The sequence below is a fragment of the Eucyclogobius newberryi genome, unplaced genomic scaffold (assembly GCF_026437365.1).
Source record: "Eucyclogobius newberryi isolate DKJ021-1_F unplaced genomic scaffold, fEucNew1.0.hap1 SCAF_3, whole genome shotgun sequence".
Taxonomy (NCBI): Eukaryota; Metazoa; Chordata; class Actinopteri; order Gobiiformes; family Gobiidae; genus Eucyclogobius; species Eucyclogobius newberryi.
In genome coordinates this window covers 43041976-43069707 of record NW_027315945.1, presented here as the reverse complement: position 1 = coordinate 43069707, position 27732 = coordinate 43041976, and the positions used below count along the sequence as shown (strand labels likewise).

The window sequence follows — 27732 nt, the reverse complement described above, 5'->3', positions numbered from 1 at the left end:
AGAGCACGAGGTGAGGAGAGAACACGAGGTGAGGAGAGAAGACGAGGTGAGGAGAGAAGACGAGGTGAGGAGAGAAGACGAGGTGAGGAGAGAAGACGAGGTGAGGAGAGAAGACGAGGTGAGGAGAGAAGACGAGGTGAGGAGAGAAGACGAGGTGAGGAGAGAAGACGAGGTGAGGAGAGAAGACGAGGTGAGGATGCCGCCTGTTGGGCCAATTGCCTCACTGATCGTCTCCCGGAGGAGCGCCTTAGGTCTAACCCGACGTGCGCGAATCCTCAATGTCGGATCACCGATGAACTCTTGTGCCCGGCATACGATGCGGGGCGAGGATGGGTAGGACGGGGAACTCCCTTTCCCACCTGCTGCTCGCTCTTTCCACTGCACAGGTGAAGTCGAATGTGGATGAACCGAGGGAATGCTTGATGCGTCTCTGCACGCGTTTGCTCTGATGTCCAGGAAACTCGGTCGCGTGTAGTCCACTCTGACGCAGGCTCGTCGACAGGTGTGGTTGGCCCTGTCTCTCCTCACAGAACCGTGTAAGAGGACGTTAAGGAACGTTCCAGTTGTCACGGGAGAGCTCTTTGGGGCAGCTGCGCTTGAGGCGTTAGAACGCACTGCACAAGCGAGCCGGACTAGGAGCCAGTTGGTCGGTCTCGTGGTGGCCCGCCTGCGTTCGGCACTCAGGCTGTTGCCCCGTTGGCCCATACAACCACCACGCGTCCACGGGGAGGACAGCCCTTTGATCGGAAGAGGGTGGCCCGGACTCCAGTCTTGGGACCACCTTATTCAACCCAGCCCATCCAGCGCCCTCCCAGGCCCCCCAGGGGCCAAAAACGGTTGGAATACTGGGCTGCGCAGACCACAGACGTCTGGGTGTTGTACACTGTCTCCCGGGGTTACCAGGCCTGACCCTGCCATGGCCCTGCCACTGACTCAGGAGAGATCTATTTTACTGGACAAGGGGGCAATAGTGCCTGTGGACCCACTGCAACATCCAGGGGGCCATTACTCCCGGTATTTCCTCGAGCCAAAGAAGACTGGACCTTCCAGGTTTCAATGTGTTTTTAAAAACCCGAGAGAGAGAGATGTTGGTTCACTTCCAAAGACCTCATGGAGGCACATGTTCCAATCACATCGTGCCACCAGCAGTTTCTGAGCTTTGCATTTCCAGGACGTCACTACCAATTCAGAATCCTTCCATTGGGTTTGACACTGGGGCCCCTGGTAACACACTCTGCCCGGTCCGGGCCCTGGAGGTGAACATAAGAGCCACGACACCTGTTCAGAAGTCAGATTGCCTCTTTGTGTGCGATGATGGCCCAAGAAAAGGTCAAGCGCATTCTAAACAGCGTCTTGCCTGATGGGTGGTCGAGGCCCTTGAGATTGCCTGATGGGTGGTCGAGGCCCTTGAAATTGCCTGATGGGTGGTCGAGGCCCTTGAGATTGCCTGATGGGTGGTCGAAGCCCTTGAGATTGCCTGATGGGTGGTCGAGGCCCTTGAGATTGCCTGATGGGTGGTCGAGGCCCTTGAGATTGCCTGATGGGTGGTCGAGGCCCTTGAGATTGCCTGATGGGTGGTCGAGGCCCTTGAGAAGCGTCAGCCTCCAGATGCCCCTCGACCAGAAGCCTGTCCACCTCCTGGGGGCCATGAGCGGAGGGCCCATAGATGCCTCCTGGACTGATTCTATAGAGTCAATGTGACAGTCCCCAATCCACTAGAGGGGATCCTGAGACCGCACCCCTCCTCCTCGTAAGGTAGGCGTGTCTTATCTCACATTTTGTACTGTCCTATGGGGTCCCTCGGGACATTGTTGATATGTGTCATATCCAGTGCTGAAGGCCCCACTGAAGGCCCCGCTGAAGGCCCCCTGGGCCCCGCTGAAGGCCCCGCTGAAGGCCCCTTGCACCCCGCTGAAGGCCCCGGTGAAGGCCTCGCTGAAGGCCCCGCTGAAGGCCCCACTGAAGGCCCCGCTGAAGGCCCCTTGCACCCCGCTGAAGGCCCCGGTGAAGGCCCCGCTGGGCCCCGGTGAAGGCCCCGCTGAAGGCCCCGCTGGGCCCCGCTGAAGGCCCCGCTGGGCCCCGCTGGGCCCCGCTGGGCCCCGCTGAAGGCCCCGGTGAAGGCCCCGCTGGGCCCCGCTGAAGGCCCCACTGAAGGCCCCGCTGAAGGCCCCTTGCACCCCGCTGAAGGCCCCGGTGAAGGCCCCGCTGAAGGCCCCGCTGGGCCCCGCTGAAGGCCCCGCTGGGCCCCGCTGGGCCCCGCTGAAGGCCCCGCTGGGCCCCGCCTCTGGCGGTCAGAACCATAACTATGGTTTAAAGCGTTTGTATCCTGAGCTTCTCATGAAGGACACACAGGGGCGGGAGGGCATCTGACCTTTCATGCGCGAGCCCTGCACCCTCCACTGCAGCGCCCCCTCGTGGAGCAGACGCCGCCGGTGCAACTCTCCGGACCTGAAGACTCCGCCCCGCACTCGGGCCTCTGCGCGTGGATCCAAACGGTTCTGGATCTCCTGAAGTCTCCGGCTGCGTTCCAGCTCCAGAACCTCACGGTCGATGGAACTCAGAAGATCTTTGAGGAGCTTCAGAGCTTTGGACAGAACGGACGCCTCCTCAGGGTCTCCTGAAAGAGACGTGAGACGTGAGGACAGAGACCAGATAGAGACAAGAGACATGAGGACAGAGACCAGACAGATACGTGAGGACAGAGACGAGACAAGAGACGTGAGGACAGAGACGAGACAGAGACAAGAGACGTGAGGACAGAGACGAGACAGAGACGTAAGGACAGAGACGAGACAGAGACGTGAGACGAGACGTGAGACGAGACAGGAGCAGAGACAGATTGGGAGGGCATCTGACTGACCCTTGGTACAGTCCAGGATCCTCTGCAGAAGGACTGGATACTTGGTGATGCGTTGTGTGACCAGCAGAGTGCATTCTGGGACGCCATGACGACGCAACAGCGGCCCACGACTTACACGCTGAGCATCATGGGAAACAGGAAGTAAGAGCTTGTTAATCAATGAATTATAACAAAGATTCATATATATACAAGCTCAAGGTCAAGCTCAAGGTCAAGCTCAAGGTCAAGCTCAAAGTCAAGCTCAAGGTCAAGCTCAAGGTCAAGCGTGGATTTGGAGATTAGAAAAGCTATTTTAGAAATATATTCAATTAAAATGACTTCTATAAAACTCACGATTATTGACTATTACTGAAAAATGATGATTATCATAATGTCATAAAAAATAAGTGAATAAGTGAAAAGTGTGTCGTACCCGGATGAACTGCTGCAGGGTTAGGGTAAGTGAAGTGTGTCGTACCCGGATGAACTGCTGCAGGGTTAGGGTAAGTGAAGTGTGTCGTACCCGGATGAACTGCTGCAGGGTTAGGGTAAGTGAAGTGTGTCGTACCCGAATGAACTGCTGCAGGGTTAGGGTAAGTGAAGTGTGTCGTACCCGGATGAACTGCTGCAGGGTTAGGGTAAGTGAAGTGTGTCGTACCCGGATGAACTGCTGCAGGGTTAGGGTAAGTGAAGTGTGTCGTACCCGGATGAACTGCTGCAGGGTTAGGGTAAGTGAAGTGTGTCGTACCCGAATGAACTGCTGCAGGGTTAGGGTAAGTGAAGTGTGTCGTACCCGGATGAACTGCTGCAGGGTTAGGGTAAGTGAAGTGTGTCGTACCCGAATGAACTGCTGCAGGGTTAGGGTAAGTGAAGTGTGTCGTACCCGGATGAACTGCTGCAGGGTTAGGGTAAGTGAAGTGTGTCGTACCCGGATGAACTGCTGCAGGGTTAGGGTAAGTGAAGTGTGTCGTACCCGGATGAACTGCTGCAGGGTTAGGGTAAGTGAAGTGTGTCGTACCCGAATGAACTGCTGCAGGGTTAGGGTAAGTGAAGTGTGTCGTACCCGGATGAACTGCTGCAGGGTTAGGGTAAGTGAAGTGTGTCGTACCCGGATGAACTGCTGCAGGGTTAGGGTAAGTGAAGTGTGTCGTACCCGGATGAACTGCTGCAGGGTTAGGGTAAGTGAAGTGTGTCGTACCCGAATGAACTGCTGCAGGGTTAGGGTAAGTGAAGTGTGTCGTACCCGGATGAACTGCTGCAGGGTTAGGGTAAGTGAAGTGTGTCGTACCCGAATGAACTGCTGCAGGGTTAGGGTAAGTGAAGTGTGTCGTACCCGGATGAACTGCTGCAGGGTTAGGGTAAGTGAAGTGTGTCGTACCCGGATGAACTGCTGCAGGGTTAGGGTAAGTGAAGTGTGTCGTACCCGGATGAACTGCTGAAGGGTTAGGGTAAGTGAAGTGTGTCGTACCCGGATGAACTGCTGCAGGCGGCGGTCGCGCGCTAACACTTCTTTGTAGAGCTGCACCGCTTTAGGATGACGACTGCAGAACTCAGAGTAGACGTTCTTCAGCTCGTCAGCGTTTGACCCAGAAAACTGCAGAAACATGAAAGATCATGAGACCCAGACCAGGACCAGGACCAGGACCAGGGGCACCAGCCTGACTGAAGGAGCTGCGAGGGGCACCAGCCTGACTGAAGGAGCTGCGAGGGGCACCAGCCTGACTGAAGGAGCTGCGAGGGGCACCAGCCTGACTGAAGGAGCTGCGAGGGGCACCAGCCTGACTGAAGGAGCTGCGAGGGGCACCAGCCTGACTGAAGGAGCCCGAGGGGCACCAGCCTGACTGAAGGAGCCCGAGGGGCACCAGCCTGACTGAAGGAGCTGCGAGGGGCACCAGCCTGACTGAAGGAGCTGCGAGGGGCACCAGCCTGACTGAAGGAGCTGCGAGGGGCACCAGCCTGACTGAAGGAGCCCGAGGGGCACCAGCCTGACTGGAGCTCCTTCGGTCAGCACTCTATAAATCATAATAATAATAGTTTGGCTCTGACCTGTTTGACGAGCAGGTCGCCCAGGCTCTGAATGGTGTAATTGTTGTAGCTTCCTTCCTGAAGCCCCGCCTCTCGTCTCTGAAGCAGCGACTGGAGAAACGGCGAGTGAAGCTCCAGAAGCTGATCCAAAACCGGGAACAGAGAATGAACCAGACCCGGCTCCAGCTGCACCTCCTCCAGCATCCCTCTGCGGAACAGCTCCATGATGCGCAGTGTGCGGACGTGATGGAGCTCCGTCTGCATCAGCTCTGAACACACGGAACATGGAGGAACATGAAGGAACATGAAGGAACATGAAGGAACATGGAAGAACATGAAGGAACATGAAGGAACATGAAGGAACATGAAGGAACATGAAGGAACATGGAAGAACATGAAGGAACATGAAGGAACATGGAGGAACATGAAGGAACATGAAAGAACATGAAGGAACATGAAGGAACATGAAGGAACATGAAGGAACATGAAGGAACATGGAAGAACATGAAGGAACATGAAGGAACATGAAGGAACATGAAGGAACATGAAGGAACATGGAAGAACATGAAGGAACATGAAGGAACATGAAGGAACATGAAGGAACATGAAGGAACATGAAGGAACATGGAAGAACATGAAGGAACATGAAGGAACATGAAGGAACATGAAGGAACATGGAGGAACATGAAGGAACATGAAAGAACATGAAGGAACATGAAGGAACATGGAGGAACATGGAGGAACATGAAGGAACATGAAGGAACATGAAGGAACATGGAAGAACATGGAGGAAAATGAAGGAACATGAAGGAACATGAAGGAACATGAAGGAACATGAAGGAACATGAAGGAACATGGAAGAACATGAAGGAACATGAAGGAACATGAAGGAACATGAAGGAACATGGAGGAACATGAAGGAACATGAAAGAACATGAAGGAACATGAAGGAACATGGAGGAACATGGAGGAACATGAAGGAACATGAAGGAACATGAAGGAACATGGAAGAACATGGAGGAAAATGAAGGAACATGAAGGAACATGGAGGAACACACGGAACATGGAGGAACATGGAGGAACATGAAGGAACATGAAGGAACATGGAAGAACATGAAGGAACATGAAGGAACATGAAGGAACATGGAGGAACACACGGAACATGGAGGAACATGGAGGAACATGAAGGAACATGGAGGAACATGGAGGAACACACGGAACATGGAGGAACATGGAGGAACATGGAAGAACATGGAGGAACATGAAGGAACATGGAGGAACATGAAGGAACATGAAAGAACATGAAGGAACATGAAGGAACATGGAAGAACATGGAGGAAAATGAAGGAACATGGAGGAACATGAAGGAACATGAAAGAACATGAAGGAACATGAAGGAACATGGAGGAACATGGAGGAACATGAAGGAACATGAAGGAACATGAAGGAACATGAAGGAACATGGAAGAACATGGAGGAAAATGAAGGAACATGAAGGAACATGGAGGAACACACGGAACATGGAGGAACATGGAGGAACATGAAGGAACATGGAGGAACATGGAGGAACACACGGAACATGGAGGAACATGGAGGAACATGAAGGAACATGGAGGAACATGGAGGAACACACGGAACATGGAGGAACATGAAGGAACATGGAGGAACATGGAGGAACATGAAGGAACATGAAGGAACATGAAGGAACATGGAGGAACACACGGAACATGGAGGAACATGGAGGAACATGAAGGATCATGAAGGAACATGGAGGAACACACGGAACATGGAGGAACATGAAAGAACATGAAGGAACATGGAAGAACATGAAGGAACATGAAGGAACATGGAGGAACACACGGAACATGGAGGAACATGGAGGAACATGGAGGAACATGAAGGAACATGGAGGAACATGGAGGAACATGAAGGAACATGGAGGAACATGAAGGAACATGAAGGAACATGGAGGAACATGGAGGAACATGAAGGAACATGGAAGAACATGGAGGAAAATGAAGGAACATGAAGGAACATGGAGGAACACACGGAACATGGAGGAACATGGAGGAACATGAAGGAACATGGAGGAACATGGAGGAACACACGGAACATGGAGGAACATGGAGGAACATGGAAGAACATGGAGGAACATGAAGGAACATGAAGGAACATGGAAGAACATGGAGGAAAATGAAGGAACATGGAGGAACATGAAGGAACATGAAAGAACATGAAGGAACATGAAGGAACATGGAGGAACATGGAGGAACATGAAGGAACATGAAGGAACATGGAGGAACACACGGAACATGGAGGAACATGGAGGAACATGAAAGAACATGAAGGAACATGGAAGAACATGAAGGAACATGAAGGAACATGGAAGAACATGGAGGAAAATGAAGGAACATGAAGGAACATGGAAGAACATGGAGGAAAATGAAGGAACATGAAGGAACATGGAGGAACACACGGAACATGGAGGAACATGGAGGAACATGAAGGAACATGGAGGAACATGGAGGAAAATGAAGGAACATGGAGGAACATGGAGGAACATGAAGGAACATGAAGGAACATGGAAGAACATGGAGGAAAATGAAGGAACATGAAGGAACATGGAGGAACATGAAAGAACATGAAGGAACATGGAGGAACATGAAGGAACATGGAGGAACATGAAGGAACATGAAGGAACATGGAGGAACATGGAGGAACACACGGAACATGGAGGAACATGAAGGAACATGAAGGAACATGGAGGAACATGAAAGAACATGAAGGAACATGGAAGAACATGGAGGAACATGAAGGAACATGGAGGAACATGAAGGAACATGAAGGAACATGGAGGAACATGGAGGAACACACGGAACATGGAGGAACATGAAGGAACATGAAGGAACATGGAGGAACATGAAAGAACATGAAGGAACATGGAAGAACATGGAGGAAAATGAAGGAACATGAAGGAACATGGAGGAACATGAAGGAACATGGAGGAACATGAAGGAACATGGAGGAACATGAAGGAACATGGAGGAACATGAAGGAACATGAAGGAACATGGAGGAACATGAAGGAACATGAAGGAACATGGAGGAACATGGAGGAACATGAAGGAACATGAAGGAACATGAAGGAACATGGAGGAACACACGGAACATGGAGGAACATGGAGGAACATGAAAGAACATGAAGGAACATGGAAGAACATGAAGGAACATGAAGGAACATGGAAGAACATGAAGGAACATGAAGGAACATGGAGGAACATGGAGGAACATGAAGGAACATGAAGGAACATGGAAGAACATGAAGGAACATGAAGGAACATGGAAGAACATGGAGGAAAATGAAGGAACATGAAGGAACATGGAGGAACACACGGAACATGGAGGAACATGGAGGAACATGAAAGAACATGAAGGAACATGGAAGAACATGGAGGAAAATGAAGGAACATGAAGGAACATGGAGGAACACACGGAACATGGAGGAACATGGAGGAACATGAAGGAACATGGAGGAACATGGAGGAAAATGAAGGAACATGGAGGAACATGGAGGAACATGGAGGAAAATGAAGGAACATGGAGGAACATGGAGGAACATGAAGGAACATGAAGGAACATGGAGGAACATGAAGGAACATGGAGGAACATGAAGGAACATGAAAGAACATGGAGGAACACACGGAACATGGAGGAACATGGAGGAACATGAAGGAACATGGAGGAACATGGAGGAAAATGAAGGAACATGGAGGAACATGGAGGAACATGAAGGAACATGAAAGAACATGGAGGAACACACGGAACATGGAGGAACATGGAGGAACATGAAGGAACATGGAGGAACATGAAGGAACATGGAAGAACATGAAGGAACATGGAGGAACATGAAGGAACATGAAGGAACATGGAGGAACACACGGAACATGGAGGAACATGGAGGAACATGAAGGAAAATGAAGGAACATGAAGGAACATGGAGGAACATGGAGGAACATGAAGGAACATGAAGGAACATGAAGGAACATGAAGGAACATGGAGGAACACACGGAACATGAAGGAACATGAAAGAACATGAAGGAACATGAAGGAACATGAAGGAACATGAAGGAACATGAAGGAACATGAAGGAACATGGAGGAACACACGGAACATGAAGGAACATGAAAGAACATGAAGGAACATGGAGGAACATGGAGGAACACACGGAACATGGAGGAACATGGAGGAACATGGAGGAACATGAAGGAAAATGAAGGAACATGAAGGAACATGGAGGAACATGGAGGAACACACGGAACATGGAGGAACATGGAGGAACATGGAGGAACATGGAGGAAAATGAAGGAACATGAAGGAACATGGAGGAACATGAAGGAACATGAAGGAACATGGAGGAACATGAAAGAACATGAAGGAACATGGAAGAACATGGAGGAAAATGAAGGAACATGAAGGAACATGGAGGAACATGAAGGAACATGGAGGAACATGAAGGAACATGAAGGAACATGGAGGAACATGAAGGAACATGAAGGAACATGGAGGAACATGGAGGAACATGAAGGAACATGAAGGAACATGAAGGAACATGGAGGAACACACGGAACATGGAGGAACATGGAGGAACATGAAAGAACATGAAGGAACATGGAAGAACATGAAGGAACATGAAGGAACATGGAAGAACATGAAGGAACATGAAGGAACATGGAGGAACATGGAGGAACATGAAGGAACATGAAGGAACATGGAAGAACATGAAGGAACATGAAGGAACATGGAAGAACATGGAGGAAAATGAAGGAACATGAAGGAACATGGAGGAACACACGGAACATGGAGGAACATGGAGGAACATGAAGGAACATGGAGGAACATGGAGGAAAATGAAGGAACATGGAGGAACACACGGAACATGGAGGAACATGGAGGAACACACGGAACATGGAGGAACATGGAGGAACATGAAGGAACATGGAGGAACATGGAGGAACATGAAGGAACATGAAAGAACATGGAGGAACACACGGAACATGGAGGAACATGGAGGAACATGAAGGAACATGGAGGAACATGAAGGAACATGGAAGAACATGAAGGAACATGGAGGAACATGAAGGAACATGAAGGAACATGAAGGAACATGAAGGAACATGGAGGAACATGAAGGAACATGGAGGAACATGGAGGAAAATGAAGGAACATGAAGGAACATGAAGGAACATGGAGGAACACACGGAACATGGAGGAACATGGAGGAACATGAAGGAAAATGAAGGAACATGAAGGAACATGGAGGAACATGGAGGAACATGAAGGAACATGAAGGAACATGAAGGAACATGAAGGAACATGGAGGAACATGGAGGAACATGAAGGAAAATGAAGGAACATGAAGGAACATGGAGGAACATGGAGGAACACACGGAACATGGAGGAACATGGAGGAACATGGAGGAACATGAAGGAACATGGAGGAACATGGAGGAACATGGAGGAACACACGGAACATGAAGGAACATGAAAGAACATGAAGGAACATGAAGGAAAATGAAGGAACATGAAGGAACATGGAGGAACATGGAGGAACATGAAAGAACATGAAGGAACATGAAGGAACATGGAGGAACACACGGAACATGGAGGAACATGGAGGAACATGGAGGAACATGAAGGAAAATGAAGGAACATGAAGGAACATGGAGGAACATGGAGGAACACACGGAACATGGAGGAACATGGAGGAACATGGAGGAACATGAAGGAAAATGAAGGAACATGGAGGAACATGGAGGAACACACGGAACATGAAGGAACATGAAAGAACATGAAGGAACATGAAGGAAAATGAAGGAACATGAAGGAACATGGAGGAACATGGAGGAACATGGAGGAACACACGGAACATGGAGGAACATGGAGGAACATGGAGGAAAATGAAGGAACATGGAGGAACATGGAAGAACATGGAGGAAAATGAAGGAACATGAAGGAACATGGAGGAACATGGAGGAACATGGAAGAACATGAAGGAACATGAAGGAACATGAAGGAACATGAAGGAACATGGAGGAACATGGAGGAAAATGAAGGAACATGGAGGAACATGAAGGAACATGGAGGAACATCGAGGAACACACAAAACATGGAGGAACATGGAGGAAAATGAAGGAACATGGAGGAACATGGAGGAACATGGAGGAACATGAAGGAAAATGAAGGAACATGAAGGAACACACGGAACATGGAGGAACATGAAGGAACATGGAGGAAAATGAAGGAAAATGGAGGAACAAGGAGGAACATGAAGGAACATGGAGGAAAATGAAGGAAAATGGAGGAACAAGGAGGAACACACGGAACATGGAGGAACATGGAGGAACATGAAGGAACATGGAGGAACATGAAGGAAAATGAAGGAACATGAAGGAACATGAAGGAACATGGAGGAACATGGAGGAACACACGGAACATGGAGGAACACACGGAACATGGAGGAACATGGAGGAAAATGAAGGAACATGAAGGAACATGGAGGAACACACGGAACATGGAGGAACATGGAGGAACATGAAGGAACATGGAGGAACATGGAGGAAAATGAAGGAACATGGAGGAACATGGAGGAACATGGAGGAAAATGAAGGAACATGGAGGAACATCGAGGAACACACGGAACATGGAGGAACATGGAGGAACATGGAGGAACATGAAGGAAAATGAAGGAACATGAAGGAACATGGAGGAACATGGAAGAACATGGAGGAAAATGAAGGAACATGGAGGAACATGGAGGAACATGAAGGAACATGGAGGAACATGAAAGAACATGAAGGAACATGGAGGAACATGAAGGAAAATGAAGGAACATGAAGGAACATGGAGGAACACACGGAACATGGAGGAACATGGAGGAACATGGAGGAACATGAAGGAACATGGAGGAACATGAAGGAACATGGAGGAACATGGAGGAACATGGAGGAACATGGAGGAACATGAAGGAAAATGAAGGAACATGAAGGAACATGAAGGAACATGAAGGAACATGGAGGAACACACGGAACATGGAGGAACATGGAGGAACATGGAGGAACATGAAGGAACATGGAGGAACACACGGAACATGGAGGAACATGGAGGAACATGAAGGAACATGAAGGAACATGGAGGAAAATGAAGGAACATGAAGGAACATGAAGGAACATGGAGGAACATGAAGGAACATGAAGGAACATGGAGGAACACACGGAACATGGAGGAACATGGAGGAACATGGAGGAACATGAAGGAACATGGAGGAACACACGGAACATGGAGGAACATGGAGGAAAATGAAGGAACATGGAGGAACATGGAGGAACATGGAGGAACACATGGAACATGGAGGAAGATGGAGGAAGATGGAGGAACATGGAGGAACATGAAGGAACATGGAGGAACACACGGAACATGGAGGAACATGGAGGAACATGGAGGAACATGAAGGAACATGGAGGAACATGAAGGAACATGGAGGAACATGAAGGAAAATGAAGGAACATGGAGGAACATGAAGGAACATGGAGGAACATGGAGGAACATGGAGGAAAATGAAGGAACATGGAGGAAGATGGAGGAACATGAAGGAACATGGAGGAACACACGGAACATGGAGGAAGATGGAGGAACATGAAGGAACATGGAGGAACACACGGAACATGGAGGAACATGGAGGAACATGGAGGAAAATGAAGGAACATGAAGGAACATGGAAGAACATGAAGGAACATGAAGGAACATGGAGGAACATGGAGGAACATGAAGGAACATGGAGGAACACACGGAACATGGAGGAACATGGAGGAACATGGAGGAACATGGAGGAACATGGAGGAAAATGAAGGAACATGAAGGAACATGAAGGAACATGGAGGAACACACGGAACATGGAGGAAGATGGAGGAACACACGGAACATGGAGGAACATGGAGGAACATGGAGGAAAATGAAGGAACATGAAGGAACATGGAGGAACATGAAGGAACATGGAGGAACATGGAGGAAAATGAAGGAACATGGAGGAACATGGAGGAACATGAAGGAACATGAAAGAACATGAAGGAACATGAAGGAACATGGAGGAACATGGAGGAACATGAAGGAACATGAAGGAACATGGAGGAACATGAAGGAACATGAAGGAACATGGAGGAACATGAGGGAACATGAAGGAACATGGAGGAACACACGGAACATGGAGGAACATGGAGGAACACACGGAACATGGAGGAACATGGAGGAACATGGAGGAAAATGAAGGAACATGAAGGAACATGGAGGAACATGGAGGAACATGGAGGAACACACGGAACATGGAGGAACATGGAGGAACATGGAGGAAAATGAAGGAACATGGAGGAACATGGAAGAACATGGAGGAACATGGAGGAACATGAAGGAACATGGAGGAACATGGAGGAACATGGAAGAACATGAAGGAACATGAAGGAACATGAAGGAACATGAAGGAACATGGAGGAACATGGAGGAAAATGAAGGAACATGGAGGAACATGAAGGAACATGGAGGAACATCGAGGAACACACGGAACATGGAGGAACATGGAGGAAAATGAAGGAACATGGAGGAACATGGAGGAACATGAAGGAACATGAAGGAAAATGAAGGAACATGAAGGAACACACGGAACATGGAGGAACATGAAGGAACATGGAGGAAAATGAAGGAAAATGGAGGAACAAGGAGGAACATGAAGGAACATGGAGGAACATGGAGGAACATGAAGGAACATGAAGGAAAATGAAGGAACATGAAGGAACACACGGAACATGGAGGAACATGAAGGAACATGGAGGAAAATGAAGGAAAATGGAGGAACAAGGAGGAACACACGGAACATGGAGGAACATGGAGGAACATGAAGGAACATGGAGGAACATGAAGGAAAATGAAGGAACATGAAGGAACATGAAGGAACATGGAGGAACATGGAGGAACACACGGAACATGGAGGAACACACGGAACATGGAGGAACATGGAGGAACATGAAGGAACATGGAGGAAAATGAAGGAACATGGAGGAACATGGAGGAACATGGAGGAAAATGAAGGAACATGGAGGAACATCGAGGAACACACGGAACATGGAGGAACATGGAGGAACATGGAGGAACATGAAGGAAAATGAAGGAACATGAAGGAACATGGAGGAACATGGAAGAACATGGAGGAAAATGAAGGAACATGGAGGAACATGGAGGAACATGAAGGAACATGGAGGAACATGAAAGAACATGAAGGAACATGGAGGAACATGAAGGAAAATGAAGGAACATGAAGGAACATGGAGGAACACACGGAACATGGAGGAACATGGAGGAACATGGAGGAACATGAAGGAACATGGAGGAACATGAAGGAACATGAAGGAACATGGAGGAACATGGAGGAACATGGAGGAACATGGAGGAACATGAAGGAAAATGAAGGAACATGAAGGAACATGAAGGAACATGGAGGAACATGGAGGAACACACGGAACATGGAGGAACATGGAGGAACATGAAGGAACATGAAGGAACATGGAGGAACATGGAGGAACATGGAGGAACATGGAGGAACATGAAGGAAAATGAAGGAACATGAAGGAACATGAAGGAACATGAAGGAACATGGAGGAACACACGGAACATGGAGGAACATGGAGGAACATGGAGGAACATGAAGGAACATGGAGGAACACACGGAACATGGAGGAACATGGAGGAACATGAAGGAACATGAAGGAACATGGAGGAAAATGAAGGAACATGAAGGAACATGAAGGAACATGGAGGAACATGAAGGAACATGAAGGAACATGGAGGAACACACGGAACATGGAGGAACATGGAGGAACATGGAGGAACATGAAGGAACATGGAGGAACATTAAGGAACATGGAGGAACATGAAGGAAAATGAAGGAACATGGAGGAACATGAAGGAACATGGAGGAACATGGAGGAACATGGAGGAAGATGGAGGAACATGAAGGAACATGGAGGAACACACGGAACATGGAGGAAGATGGAGGAACATGAAGGAACATGGAGGAACACACGGAACATGGAGGAACATGGAGGAACATGGAGGAAAATGAAGGAACATGAAGGAACATGGAAGAACATGAAGGAACATGAAGGAACATGGAGGAACATGGAGGAACATGAAGGAACATGGAGGAACACACGGAACATGGAGGAACATGGAGGAACATGGAGGAACATGGAGGAAAATGAAGGAACATGAAGGAACATGAAGGAACATGGAGGAACACACGGAACATGGAGGAAGATGGAGGAACACACGGAACATGGAGGAACATGGAGGAACATGGAGGAAAATGAAGGAACATGAAGGAACATGGAGGAACATGAAGGAACATGGAGGAACATGGAGGAAAATGAAGGAACATGGAGGAACATGGAGGAACATGAAGGAACATGAAAGAACATGAAGGAACATGAAGGAACATGGAGGAACATGGAGGAACATGAAGGAACATGAAGGAACATGGAGGAACATGAAGGAACATGAAGGAACATGGAGGAACATGAGGGAACATGAAGGAACATGGAGGAACACACGGAACATGGAGGAACATGGAGGAACACACGGAACATGGAGGAACATGGAGGAACATGGAGGAAAATGAAGGAACATGAAGGAACATGGAGGAACATGAAGGAACATGGAGGAACATGGAGGAAAATGAAGGAACATGGAGGAACATGGAGGAACATGAAGGAACATGAAAGAACATGAAGGAACATGAAGGAACATGGAGGAACATGGAGGAACATGAAGGAACATGAAGGAACATGAAGGAACATGGAAGAACATGAAGGAACATGAAGGAACATGAAGGAACATGAAGGAACATGAAGGAACATGGAAGAACATGAAGGAACATGGAAGAACATGAAGGAACATGGAGGAACATGAAGGAACATGAAGGAACATGAAGGAACATGGAGGAACACACGGAACATGAAGGAACATGAAAGAACATGAAGGAACATGGAGGAACAAGGAGGAACATGAAGGAACATGAAGGAACATGGAGGAAAATGAAGGAACATGAAGGAACATGAAGGAACATGGAGGAACACACGGAACATGAAGGAACATGAAAGAACATGAAGGAACATGAAGGAACATGAAGGAACATGAAGGAACATGGAAGAACATGGAGGAAAATGAAGGAACATGAAGGAACATGGAGGAACATGGAGGAACATGGAGGAACACACGGAACATGGAGGAACACACGGAACATGGAGGAACATGGAGGAACATGAAGGAACATGGAGGAACATGGAGGAACATGGAAGAACATGAAGGAACATGAAGGAACATGAAGGAACATGGAGGAAAATGAAGGAACATGGAGGAACATCGAGGAACACACGGAACATGGAGGAACATGGAGGAAAATGAAGGAACATGGAGGAACATGGAGGAACATGGAGGAACATGAAGGAAAATGAAGGAACATGAAGGAACATGGAGGAACATGGAGGAACATGGAAGAACATGGAGGAAAATGAAGGAACAAGGAGGAACACACGGAACATGGAGGAACATGAAGGAACATGGAGGAACACACGGAACATGGAGGAACATGAAGGAACATGAAGGAACATGGAGGAAAATGAAGGAACATGAAGGAACATGGAGGAACATGGAGGAACATGGAAGAACATGGAGGAAAATGAAGGAACAAGGAGGAACACACGGAACATGGAGGAACATGGAGGAACATGAAGGAACATGGAGGAACACACGGAACATGGAGGAACATGGAGGAACATGAAGGAACATGGAGGAAAATGAAGGAACATGAAGGAACATGAAGGAACATGGAAGAACATGGAGGAAAATGAAGGAACACACGGAACATGGAGGAACATGGAGGAAAATGAAGGAACATGAAGGAACATGGAGGAACATGGAGGAAAATGAAGGAACATGAAGGAACATGAAGGAACATGGAAGAACATGGAGGAACATGGAGGAACACACGGAACATGGAGGAACATGGAGGAAAATGAAGGAACATGAAGGAACATGGAGGAACATGGAGGAAAATGAAGGAACATGAAGGAACATGGAGGAACACACGGAACATGGAGGAACATGGAGGAACATGAAGGAACATGGAGGAACATGGAGGAAAATGAAGGAACATGGAGGAACATGGAGGAACATGGAGGAAAATGAAGGAACATGGAGGAACATGGAGGAACATGGAGGAAAATGAAGGAACATGGAGGAACATGGAGGAAAATGAAGGAACATGGAGGAACATGGAGGAACATGGAGGAACATGGAGGAACATGGAAGAACATGGAGGAAAATGAAGGAACATGGAGGAACACACGGAACATGGAGGAACATGGAGGAACATGGAGGAACATGAAGGAACATGGAGGAACATGGAGGAACATGAAGGAACATGAAGGAACATGGAGGAACATGGAGGAACATGGAGGAACATGGAGGAACATGAAGGAAAATGAAGGAACATGAAGGAACATGGAGGAACATGGAGGAACATGGAGGAACATGAAGGAACATGAAGGAACATGAAGGAACATGGAGGAACACACGGAACATGGAGGAACATGGAGGAACATGGAGGAACATGGAGGAACATGAAGGAACATGGAGGAACACACGGAACATGGAGGAACATGGAGGAACATGAAGGAACATGAAGGAACATGGAGGAACATGGAGGAACACACGGAACATGGAGGAACATGGAGGAACATGGAGGAACATGGAGGAACATGAAGGAACATGGAGGAACACACGGAACATGGAGGAACATGGAGGAAAATGAAGGAACATGAAGGAACATGGAGGAACATGGAGGAACACATGGAACATGGAGGAAGATGGAGGAACATGAAGGAACATGAAGGAACATGAAGGAACATGGAGGAACACACGGAACATGGAGGAACATGGAGGAACATGGAGGAACATGGAAGAACATGGAGGAAAATGAAAGAACATGGAGGAACATGGAGGAACATGGAGGAACATGGAGGAAAATGAAGGAACGTGGAGGAAGATGGAGGAACATGAAGGAACATGGAGGAACACACGGAACATGGAGGAAGATGGAGGAACATGAAGGAAAATGAAGGAACATGAAGGAACATGGAGGAACACACGGAACATGGAGGAACATGGAGGAACATGGAGGAAAATGAAGGAACATGAAGGAACATGGAAGAACATGAAGGAACATGAAGGAACATGGAGGAACATGGAGGAACATGGAGGAACATGAAGGAAAATGAAGGAACATGAAGGAACATGAAGGAACATGGAGGAACATGGAGGAACATGGAGGAACATGGAGGAACATGGAGGAACATGGAGGAACATGGAGGAAAATGAAGGAACATGAAGGAACATGGAGGAACACACGGAACATGGAGGAACATGGAGGAACATGGAGGAACTTGGAGGAACACACGGAACATGGAGGAACATGAAGGAACATGAAGGAACATGAAGGAACATGGAGGAACATGAAGGAACATGAAGGAACATGGAGGAACATGAGGGAACATGGAGGAACACACGGAACATGGAGGAACACACGGAACATGGAGGAACATGGAGGAACATGAAGGAACATGGAGGAACACACGGAACATGGAGGAACACACGGAACATGGAGGAACATGGAGGAACATGGAGGAAAATGAAGGAACATGAAGGAACATGGAGGAACACACGGAACATGGAGGAACATGGAGGAACACATGGAACATGGAGGAAGATGGAGGAACATGGAGGAACATGGAGGAACACACGGAACATGGAGGAACATGGAGGAACATGAAGGAACATGGAGGAACATGGAGGAACATGAAGGAACATGAAGGAACACACGGAACATGGAGGAACATGGAGGAACACACGGAACATGGAGGAACATGGAGGAAAATGAAGGAACATGAAGGAACATGGAGGAACATGAAGGAACATGAAGGAACACACGGAACATGGAGGAACATGGAGGAACACACGGAACATGGAGGAACATGGAGGAACACACGGAACATGGAGGAACATGGAGGAAAATGAAGGAACATGGAAGAACATGAAGGAACATGAAGGAACATGGAGGAACATGAAGGAACATGAAGGAACATGAAGGAACATGGAGGAACATGGAGGAACATGAAGGAACATGAAGGAACATGGAGGAACATGGAGGAACATGAAGGAACATGGAGGAACATGAAGGAACATGGAGGAACACACGGAACATGGAGGAAGATGGAGGAACATGAAGGAACATGAAGGAACATGAAGGAACATGGAGGAACATGGAGGAACATGAAGGAACATGGAGGAACATCGAGGAACACACGGAACATGAAGGAACATGAAGGAACATGGAGGAACATGGAGGAACATGGAGGAACATGGAGGAACATGAAGGAAAATGAAGGAACATGAAGGAACATGAAGGAACATGAAGGAACATGGAGGAACACACGGAACATGGAGGAACATGAAGGAACATGGAGGAACATGAAGGAACATGGAGGAACACACGGAACATGGAGGAACATGGAGGAACATGAAGGAACATGAAGGAACATGGAGGAAAATGAAGGAACATGAAGGAACATGAAGGAACATGGAGGAACATGGAGGAACATGAAGGAACATGAAGGAACATGGAGGAACACACGGAACATGGAGGAACATGGAGGAACATGGAGGAACATGAAGGAACATGGAGGAACACACGGAACATGGAGGAACATGGAGGAAAATGAAGGAACATGGAGGAACATGGAGGAACATGGAGGAACACATGGAACATGGAGGAAGATGGAGGAACATGGAGGAACATGGAGGAACATGAAGGAACATGGAGGAACACACGGAACATGGAGGAACATGGAGGAACATGGAGGAACATGAAGGAACATGGAGGAACATGAAGGAACATGGAGGAACATGAAGGAAAATGAAGGAACATGGAGGAACATGAAGGAACATGGAGGAACATGGAGGAACATGGAGGAAAATGAAGGAACATGGAGGAAGATGGAGGAACATGAAGGAACATGGAGGAACACACGGAACATGGAGGAAGATGGAGGAACATGAAGGAACATGGAGGAACACACGGAACATGGAGGAACATGGAGGAACATGGAGGAAAATGAAGGAACATGAAGGAACATGGAAGAACATGAAGGAACATGAAGGAACATGGAGGAACATGGAGGAACATGGAGGAACATGGAGGAACATGGAGGAAAATGAAGGAACATGAAGGAACATGAAGGAACATGGAGGAACACACGGAACATGGAGGAAGATGGAGGAACACACGGAACATGGAGGAACATGGAGGAACATGGAGGAAAATGAAGGAACATGAAGGAACATGGAGGAACATGAAGGAACATGGAGGAACATGGAGGAAAATGAAGGAACATGGAGGAACATGGAGGAACATGAAGGAACATGAAAGAACATGAAGGAACATGAAGGAACATGGAGGAACATGGAGGAACATGAAGGAACATGAAGGAACATGGAGGAACATGAGGGAACATGAAGGAACATGGAGGAACACACGGAACATGGAGGAACATGGAGGAACACACGGAACATGGAGGAACATGGAGGAACATGGAGGAAAATGAAGGAACATGAAGGAACATGGAGGAACATGAAGGAACATGGAGGAACATGGAGGAAAATGAAGGAACATGGAGGAACATGGAGGAACATGAAGGAACATGAAAGAACATGAAGGAACATGAAGGAACATGGAGGAACATGGAGGAACATGAAGGAACATGAAGGAACATGAAGGAACATGGAAGAACATGAAGGAACATGAAGGAACATGAAGGAACATGAAGGAACATGAAGGAACATGGAAGAACATGAAGGAACATGGAAGAACATGAAGGAACATGGAGGAACATGAAGGAACATGAAGGAACATGAAGGAACATGGAGGAACACACGGAACATGAAGGAACATGAAAGAACATGAAGGAACATGGAGGAACAAGGAGGAACATGAAGGAACATGAAGGAACATGGAGGAAAATGAAGGAACATGAAGGAACATGAAGGAACATGGAGGAACACACGGAACATGAAGGAACATGAAAGAACATGAAGGAACATGAAGGAACATGAAGGAACATGAAGGAACATGGAAGAACATGGAGGAAAATGAAGGAACATGAAGGAACATGGAGGAACATGGAGGAACATGGAGGAACACACGGAACATGGAGGAACACACGGAACATGGAGGAACATGGAGGAACATGAAGGAACATGGAGGAACATGGAGGAACATGGAAGAACATGAAGGAACATGAAGGAACATGAAGGAACATGGAGGAAAATGAAGGAACATGGAGGAACATCGAGGAACACACGGAACATGGAGGAACATGGAGGAAAATGAAGGAACATGGAGGAACATGGAGGAACATGGAGGAACATGAAGGAAAATGAAGGAACATGAAGGAACATGGAGGAACATGGAGGAACATGGAAGAACATGGAGGAAAATGAAGGAACAAGGAGGAACACACGGAACATGGAGGAACATGAAGGAACATGGAGGAACACACGGAACATGGAGGAACATTAAGGAACATGAAGGAACATGGAGGAAAATGAAGGAACATGAAGGAACATGGAGGAACATGGAGGAACATGGAAGAACATGGAGGAAAATGAAGGAACAAGGAGGAACACACGGAACATGGAGGAACATGGAGGAACATGAAGGAACATGGAGGAACACACGGAACATGGAGGAACATGGAGGAACATGAAGGAACATGGAGGAAAATGAAGGAACATGAAGGAACATGAAGGAACATGGAAGAACATGGAGGAAAATGAAGGAACACACGGAACATGGAGGAACACACGGAACATGGAGGAACATGGAGGAAAATGAAGGAACATGAAGGAACATGGAGGAACATGGAGGAAAATGAAGGAACATGAAGGAACATGGAGGAACACACGGAACATGGAGGAACATGGAGGAACATGAAGGAACATGGAGGAACATGGAGGAAAATGAAGGAACATGGAGGAACATGGAGGAACACACGGAACATGGAGGAACATGGAGGAACATGAAGGAACATGGAGGAACATGGAGGAACATGAAGGAACATGGAGGAACATGGAGGAAAATGAAGGAACATGGAGGAACATGGAGGAAAATGAAGGAACATGGAGGAACATGGAGGAACATGGAGGAAAATGAAGGAACATGGAGGAACATGGAAGAACATGGAGGAAAATGAAGGAACATGGAGGAACATGGAGGAACATGAAGGAACATGGAGGAACATGGAGGAACATGGAGGAACATGAAGGAACATGGAGGAACAAGGAGGAACATGAAGGAACATGAAGGAACATGGAGGAACACACGGAACATGGAGGAACATGGAGGAAAATGAAGGAACATGGAGGAACATGGAGGAAAATGAAGGAACATGGAGGAACATGGAGGAAAATGAAGGAACATGGAGGAACATGGAGGAAAATGAAGGAACATGGAGGAACATGGAGGAACATGGAGGAAAATGAAGGAACATGGAGGAACATGGAGGAACATGGAGGAACATGGAGGAACAAGGAGGAACATGAAGGAACATGAAGGAACATGGAGGAACACACGGAACATGGAGGAACATGGAGGAACATGGAGGAACATGAAGGAACATGGAGGAACATGGAGGAACATGAAGGAACATGAAGGAACATGGAGGAACATGGAGGAACATGGAGGAACATTGAGGAACATGAAGGAAAATGAAGGAACATGAAGGAACATGGAGGAACATGGAGGAACATGAAGGAACATGAAGGAACATGAAGGAACATGGAGGAACACACGGAACATGGAGGAACATGGAGGAACATGGAGGAACATGAAGGAACATGGAGGAACACACGGAACATGGAGGAACATGGAGGAACATGAAGGAACATGAAGGAACATGGAGGAACATGGAGGAAAATGAAGGAACATGGAGGAAGATGGAGGAACATGAAGGAACATGGAGGAACACACGGAACATGGAGGAACATGGAGGAACATGAAGGAACATGAAGGAACATGGAGGAACATGGAGGAACACACGGAACATGGAGGAACATGGAGGAACATGGAGGAACATGGAGGAACATGAAGGAACATGGAGGAACACACGGAACATGGAGGAACATGGAGGAAAATGAAGGAACATGAAGGAACATGGAGGAACATGGAGGAACATGGAGGAACATGAAGGAAAATGAAGGAACATGAAGGAACATGGAGGAACATGGAGGAACATGAAGGAACATGAAGGAACATGAAGGAACATGGAGGAACACACGGAACATGGAGGAACATGGAGGAACATGGAGGAACATGAAGGAACATGGAGGAACACACGGAACATGGAGGAACATGGAGGAACATGAAGGAACATGAAGGAACATGGAGGAACATGGAGGAACACACGGAACATGGAGGAACATGGAGGAACATGGAGGAACATGGAGGAACATGAAGGAACATGGAGGAACACACGGAACATGGAGGAACATGGAGGAAAATGAAGGAACATGAAGGAACATGGAGGAACATGGAGGAACACATGGAACATGGAGGAAGATGGAGGAACATGAAGGAACATGAAGGAACATGAAGGAACATGGAGGAACACACGGAACATGGAGGAACATGGAGGAACATGGAGGAACATGGAGGAACATGGAAGAACATGGAGGAAAATGAAAGAACATGGAGGAACATGGAGGAACATGGAGGAACATGGAGGAAAATGAAGGAACATGGAGGAAGATGGAGGAACATGAAGGAACATGGAGGAACACACGGAACATGGAGGAACATGGAGGAACATGGAGGAAAATGAAGGAACATGGAGGAAGATGGAGGAACATGAAGGAACATGGAGGAACACACGGAACATGGAGGAACACATGTAACATGGAGGAAGATGGAGGAACATGAAGGAACATGGAGGAACACACGGAACATGGAGGAACATGGAGGAACATGGAGGAAAATGAAGGAACATGAAGGAACATGGAAGAACATGAAGGAACATGAAGGAACATGGAGGAACATGGAGGAACATGGAGGAACATGAAGGAAAATGAAGGAACATGAAGGAACATGAAGGAACATGGAGGAACATGGAGGAACACACGGAACATGGAGGAACATGGAGGAACATGGAGGAACATGGAGGAACATGAAGGAACATGGAGGAACATGGAGGAACATGGAGGAACATGGAGGAAAATGAAGGAACATGAAGGAACATGGAGGAACACACGGAACATGGAGGAACATGGAGGAACATGGAGGAACTTGGAGGAACACACGGAACATGGAGGAACATGAAGGAACATGAAGGAACATGAAGGAACATGGAGGAACATGAAGGAACATGAAGGAACATGGAGGAACATGAGGGAACATGGAGGAACACACGGAACATGGAGGAACACACGGAACATGGAGGAACATGGAGGAACATGAAGGAACATGGAGGAACACACGGAACATGGAGGAACACACGGAACATGGAGGAACATGGAGGAACATGGAGGAAAATGAAGGAACATGAAGGAACATGGAGGAACACACGGAACATGGAGGAACATGGAGGAACACATGGAACATGGAGGAAGATGGAGGAACATGGAGGAACATGGAGGAACACACGGAACATGGAGGAACATGGAGGAACATGAAGGAACATGGAGGAACATGGAGGAACATGAAGGAACATGAAGGAACACACGGAACATGGAGGAACATGGAGGAACACACGGAACATGGAGGAACATGGAGGAAAATGAAGGAACATGAAGGAACATGGAGGAACATGAAGGAACATGAAGGAACACACGGAACATGGAGGAACATGGAGGAACACACGGAACATGGAGGAACATGGAGGAACACACGGAACATGGAGGAACATGGAGGAAAATGAAGGAACATGGAAGAACATGAAGGAACATGAAGGAACATGAAGGAACATGGAGGAACATGAAGGAACATGAAGGAACATGAAGGAACATGGAGGAACATGGAGGAACATGAAGGAACATGAAGGAACATGGAGGAACATGGAGGAACATGGAGGAACATGAAGGAACATGGAGGAACACACGGAACATGGAGGAAGATGGAGGAACATGAAGGAACATGAAGGAACATGAAGGAACATGGAGGAACATGGAGGAACATGAAGGAACATGGAGGAACATCGAGGAACACACGGAACATGGAGGAACATGAAGGAACATGGAGGAACATGGAGGAACATGGAGGAAAATGAAGGAACATGGAGGAACATGGAGGAACATGGAGGAACATGGAGGAACATGAAGGAACATGGAGGAAAATGAAGGAACATGAAGGAACATGAAGGAACATGGAGGAACACACGGAACATGGAGGAACATGGAGGAACATGGAGGAAAATGAAGGAACATGAAGGAACATGGAGGAACATGGAGGAACATGAAGGAACATGGAGGAACATGAAAGAACATGAAGGGAAATGGAGGAACAAGGAGGAACATGAAGGAACATGGAGGAACATGAAGGAACATGAAGGAACATGGAGGAACATGGAGGAACATGAAGGAACATGGAGGAACACACGGAAGATGGAGGAACATGGAGGAACATGGAGGAACATGAAGGAACATGGAGGAACATGGAGGAACATGAAGGAACATGAAGGAACATGGAGGAACATGGAGGAACACACGGAACATGGAGGAACATGGAGGAACATGAAGGAACATGAAGGAACATGGAGGAACATGAAGGAACATGAAGGAACATGGAGGAACATGGAGGAACATGAAGGAACATGGAAGAACATGGAGGAAAATGAAGGAACATGGAGGAACATGGAGGAACATGGAGGAACATGGAGGAACATGGAGGAACATGAAGGAACATGAAGGAACATGGAAGAACATGGAGGAAAATGAAGGAACATGGAGGAACATGGAGGAACATGGAGGAACATGGAGGAACATGAAGGAACATGGAGGAACACACGGAACATGGAGGAAGATGGAGGAACATGGAGGAACATGAAGGAACATGAAGGAACATGGAGGAACATGAAGGAACATGAAGGAACATGGAGGAACATGGAGGAACATGGAGGAACATGGAGGAACATGAAGGAACATGGAGGAACACATGGAACATGGAGGAACATGGAGGAACATGGAGGAACACACGGAACATGGAGGAAGATGGAGGAACATGAAGGAACATGAAGGAACATGAAGGAACATGGAGGAACACACGGAACATGAAGGAACATGGAGGAAGATGGAGGAACATGGAGGAACATGAAGGAACATGAAGGAACATGGAGGAACATGAAGGAACATGAAGGAACATGGAGGAACATGAAGGAAAATGAAGGAACATGAAGGAACATGAAGGAACATGGAAGAACATGGAGGAAAATGAAGGAACATGGAGGAACATGGAGGAACATGGAGGAACATGGAGGAACATGGAGGAACATGAAGGAACATGAAGGAACATGGAAGAACATGGAGGAAAATGAAGGAACATGGAGGAACATGGAGGAACATGGAGGAACATGAAGGAACATGGAGGAACACACGGAACATGGAGGAAGATGGAGGAACATGGAGGAACATGAAGGAACATGAAGGAACATGGAGGAACATGAAGGAACATGAAGGAACATGGAGGAACATGGAGGAACATGGAGGAACATGGAGGAACATGAAGGAACATGGAGGAACACACGGAACATGGAGGAAGATGGAGGAACATGAAGGAACATGAAGGAACATGAAGGAACATGAAGGAACATGGAGGAACACACGGAACATGAAGGAACATGGAGGAAGATGGAGGAACATGGAGGAACATGAAGGAAAATGAAGGAACATGAAGGAACATGAAGGAACATGAAGGAACATGGAGGAACACACGGAAAATGAAGGAACATGGAGAAAGATGGAGGAAGATGGAGGAACATGGAGGAACATGACGGAACATGGAGGAAAATGAAGGAACATGGAGGAAGATGGAGGAAGATGGAGGAACATGGAGGAACATGACGGAACATGGAGGAACATGGAGGAACACACGGAACATGGAGGAACATGGAGGAACACACGGAACATGGAGGAACATGGAGGAACATGGAGGAAAATGAAGGAACATGAAGGAACATGAAGGAACATGAAGGAACATGGAGGAACACACGGAACATGGAGGAACATGAAGGAACATGAAGGAACATGGAGGAACATGGAGGAACATGGAAGAACATGGAGGAACATGGAGGAACATGAAGGAAAATGAAGGAACATGAAGGAACATGAAAGAACATGGAGGAACATGAAGGAACATGAAGGAACATGGAGGAACATGAAGGAACATGAAGGAACATGAAGGAACATGAAGGAACATGGAGGAACATGGAGGAACACACGGAACATGGAGGAACATGGAGGAACATGAAGGAACATGAAGGAACATGGAGGAACATGGAGGAACATGAAGGAACATGAAGGAACATGGAGGAACATGAAGGAACATGAAGGAACATGAAGGAACTGAACTTCAGTGTTCTAAACTTCAGAGTGTTCTAAACTAAACTTCAGAGTGTTCTAAACTAAACTTCAGTGTTCTAAACTAAACTTCAGAGTGCTCTAAACTA

General features: G+C 47.3%; 1 protein-coding gene across 3 annotated transcripts in view; it reads right to left on the bottom strand.

Moving 5' to 3' along the window:
- Positions 1-27732, bottom strand: part of LOC140373760 (rho guanine nucleotide exchange factor 2-like) — an 89302-nt gene that overhangs the window by 41681 nt on the left and 19889 nt on the right. For 2 of the 3 annotated variants that reach the window (XM_072460406.1, XM_072460407.1), the window contains exons 8-11: positions 4886-5133; positions 4308-4433; positions 2861-2978; positions 2372-2617 (exon numbers count right to left, since the gene is read on the bottom strand). In XM_072460406.1, coding sequence (XP_072316507.1) covers positions 2372-2617; positions 2861-2978; positions 4308-4433; positions 4886-5133 — 738 coding nt within the window. The remainder of the gene's footprint in view (positions 1-2371; positions 2618-2860; positions 2979-4307; positions 4434-4885; positions 5134-27732) is intronic. The other variant, XM_072460408.1, reaches the window with a different exon arrangement.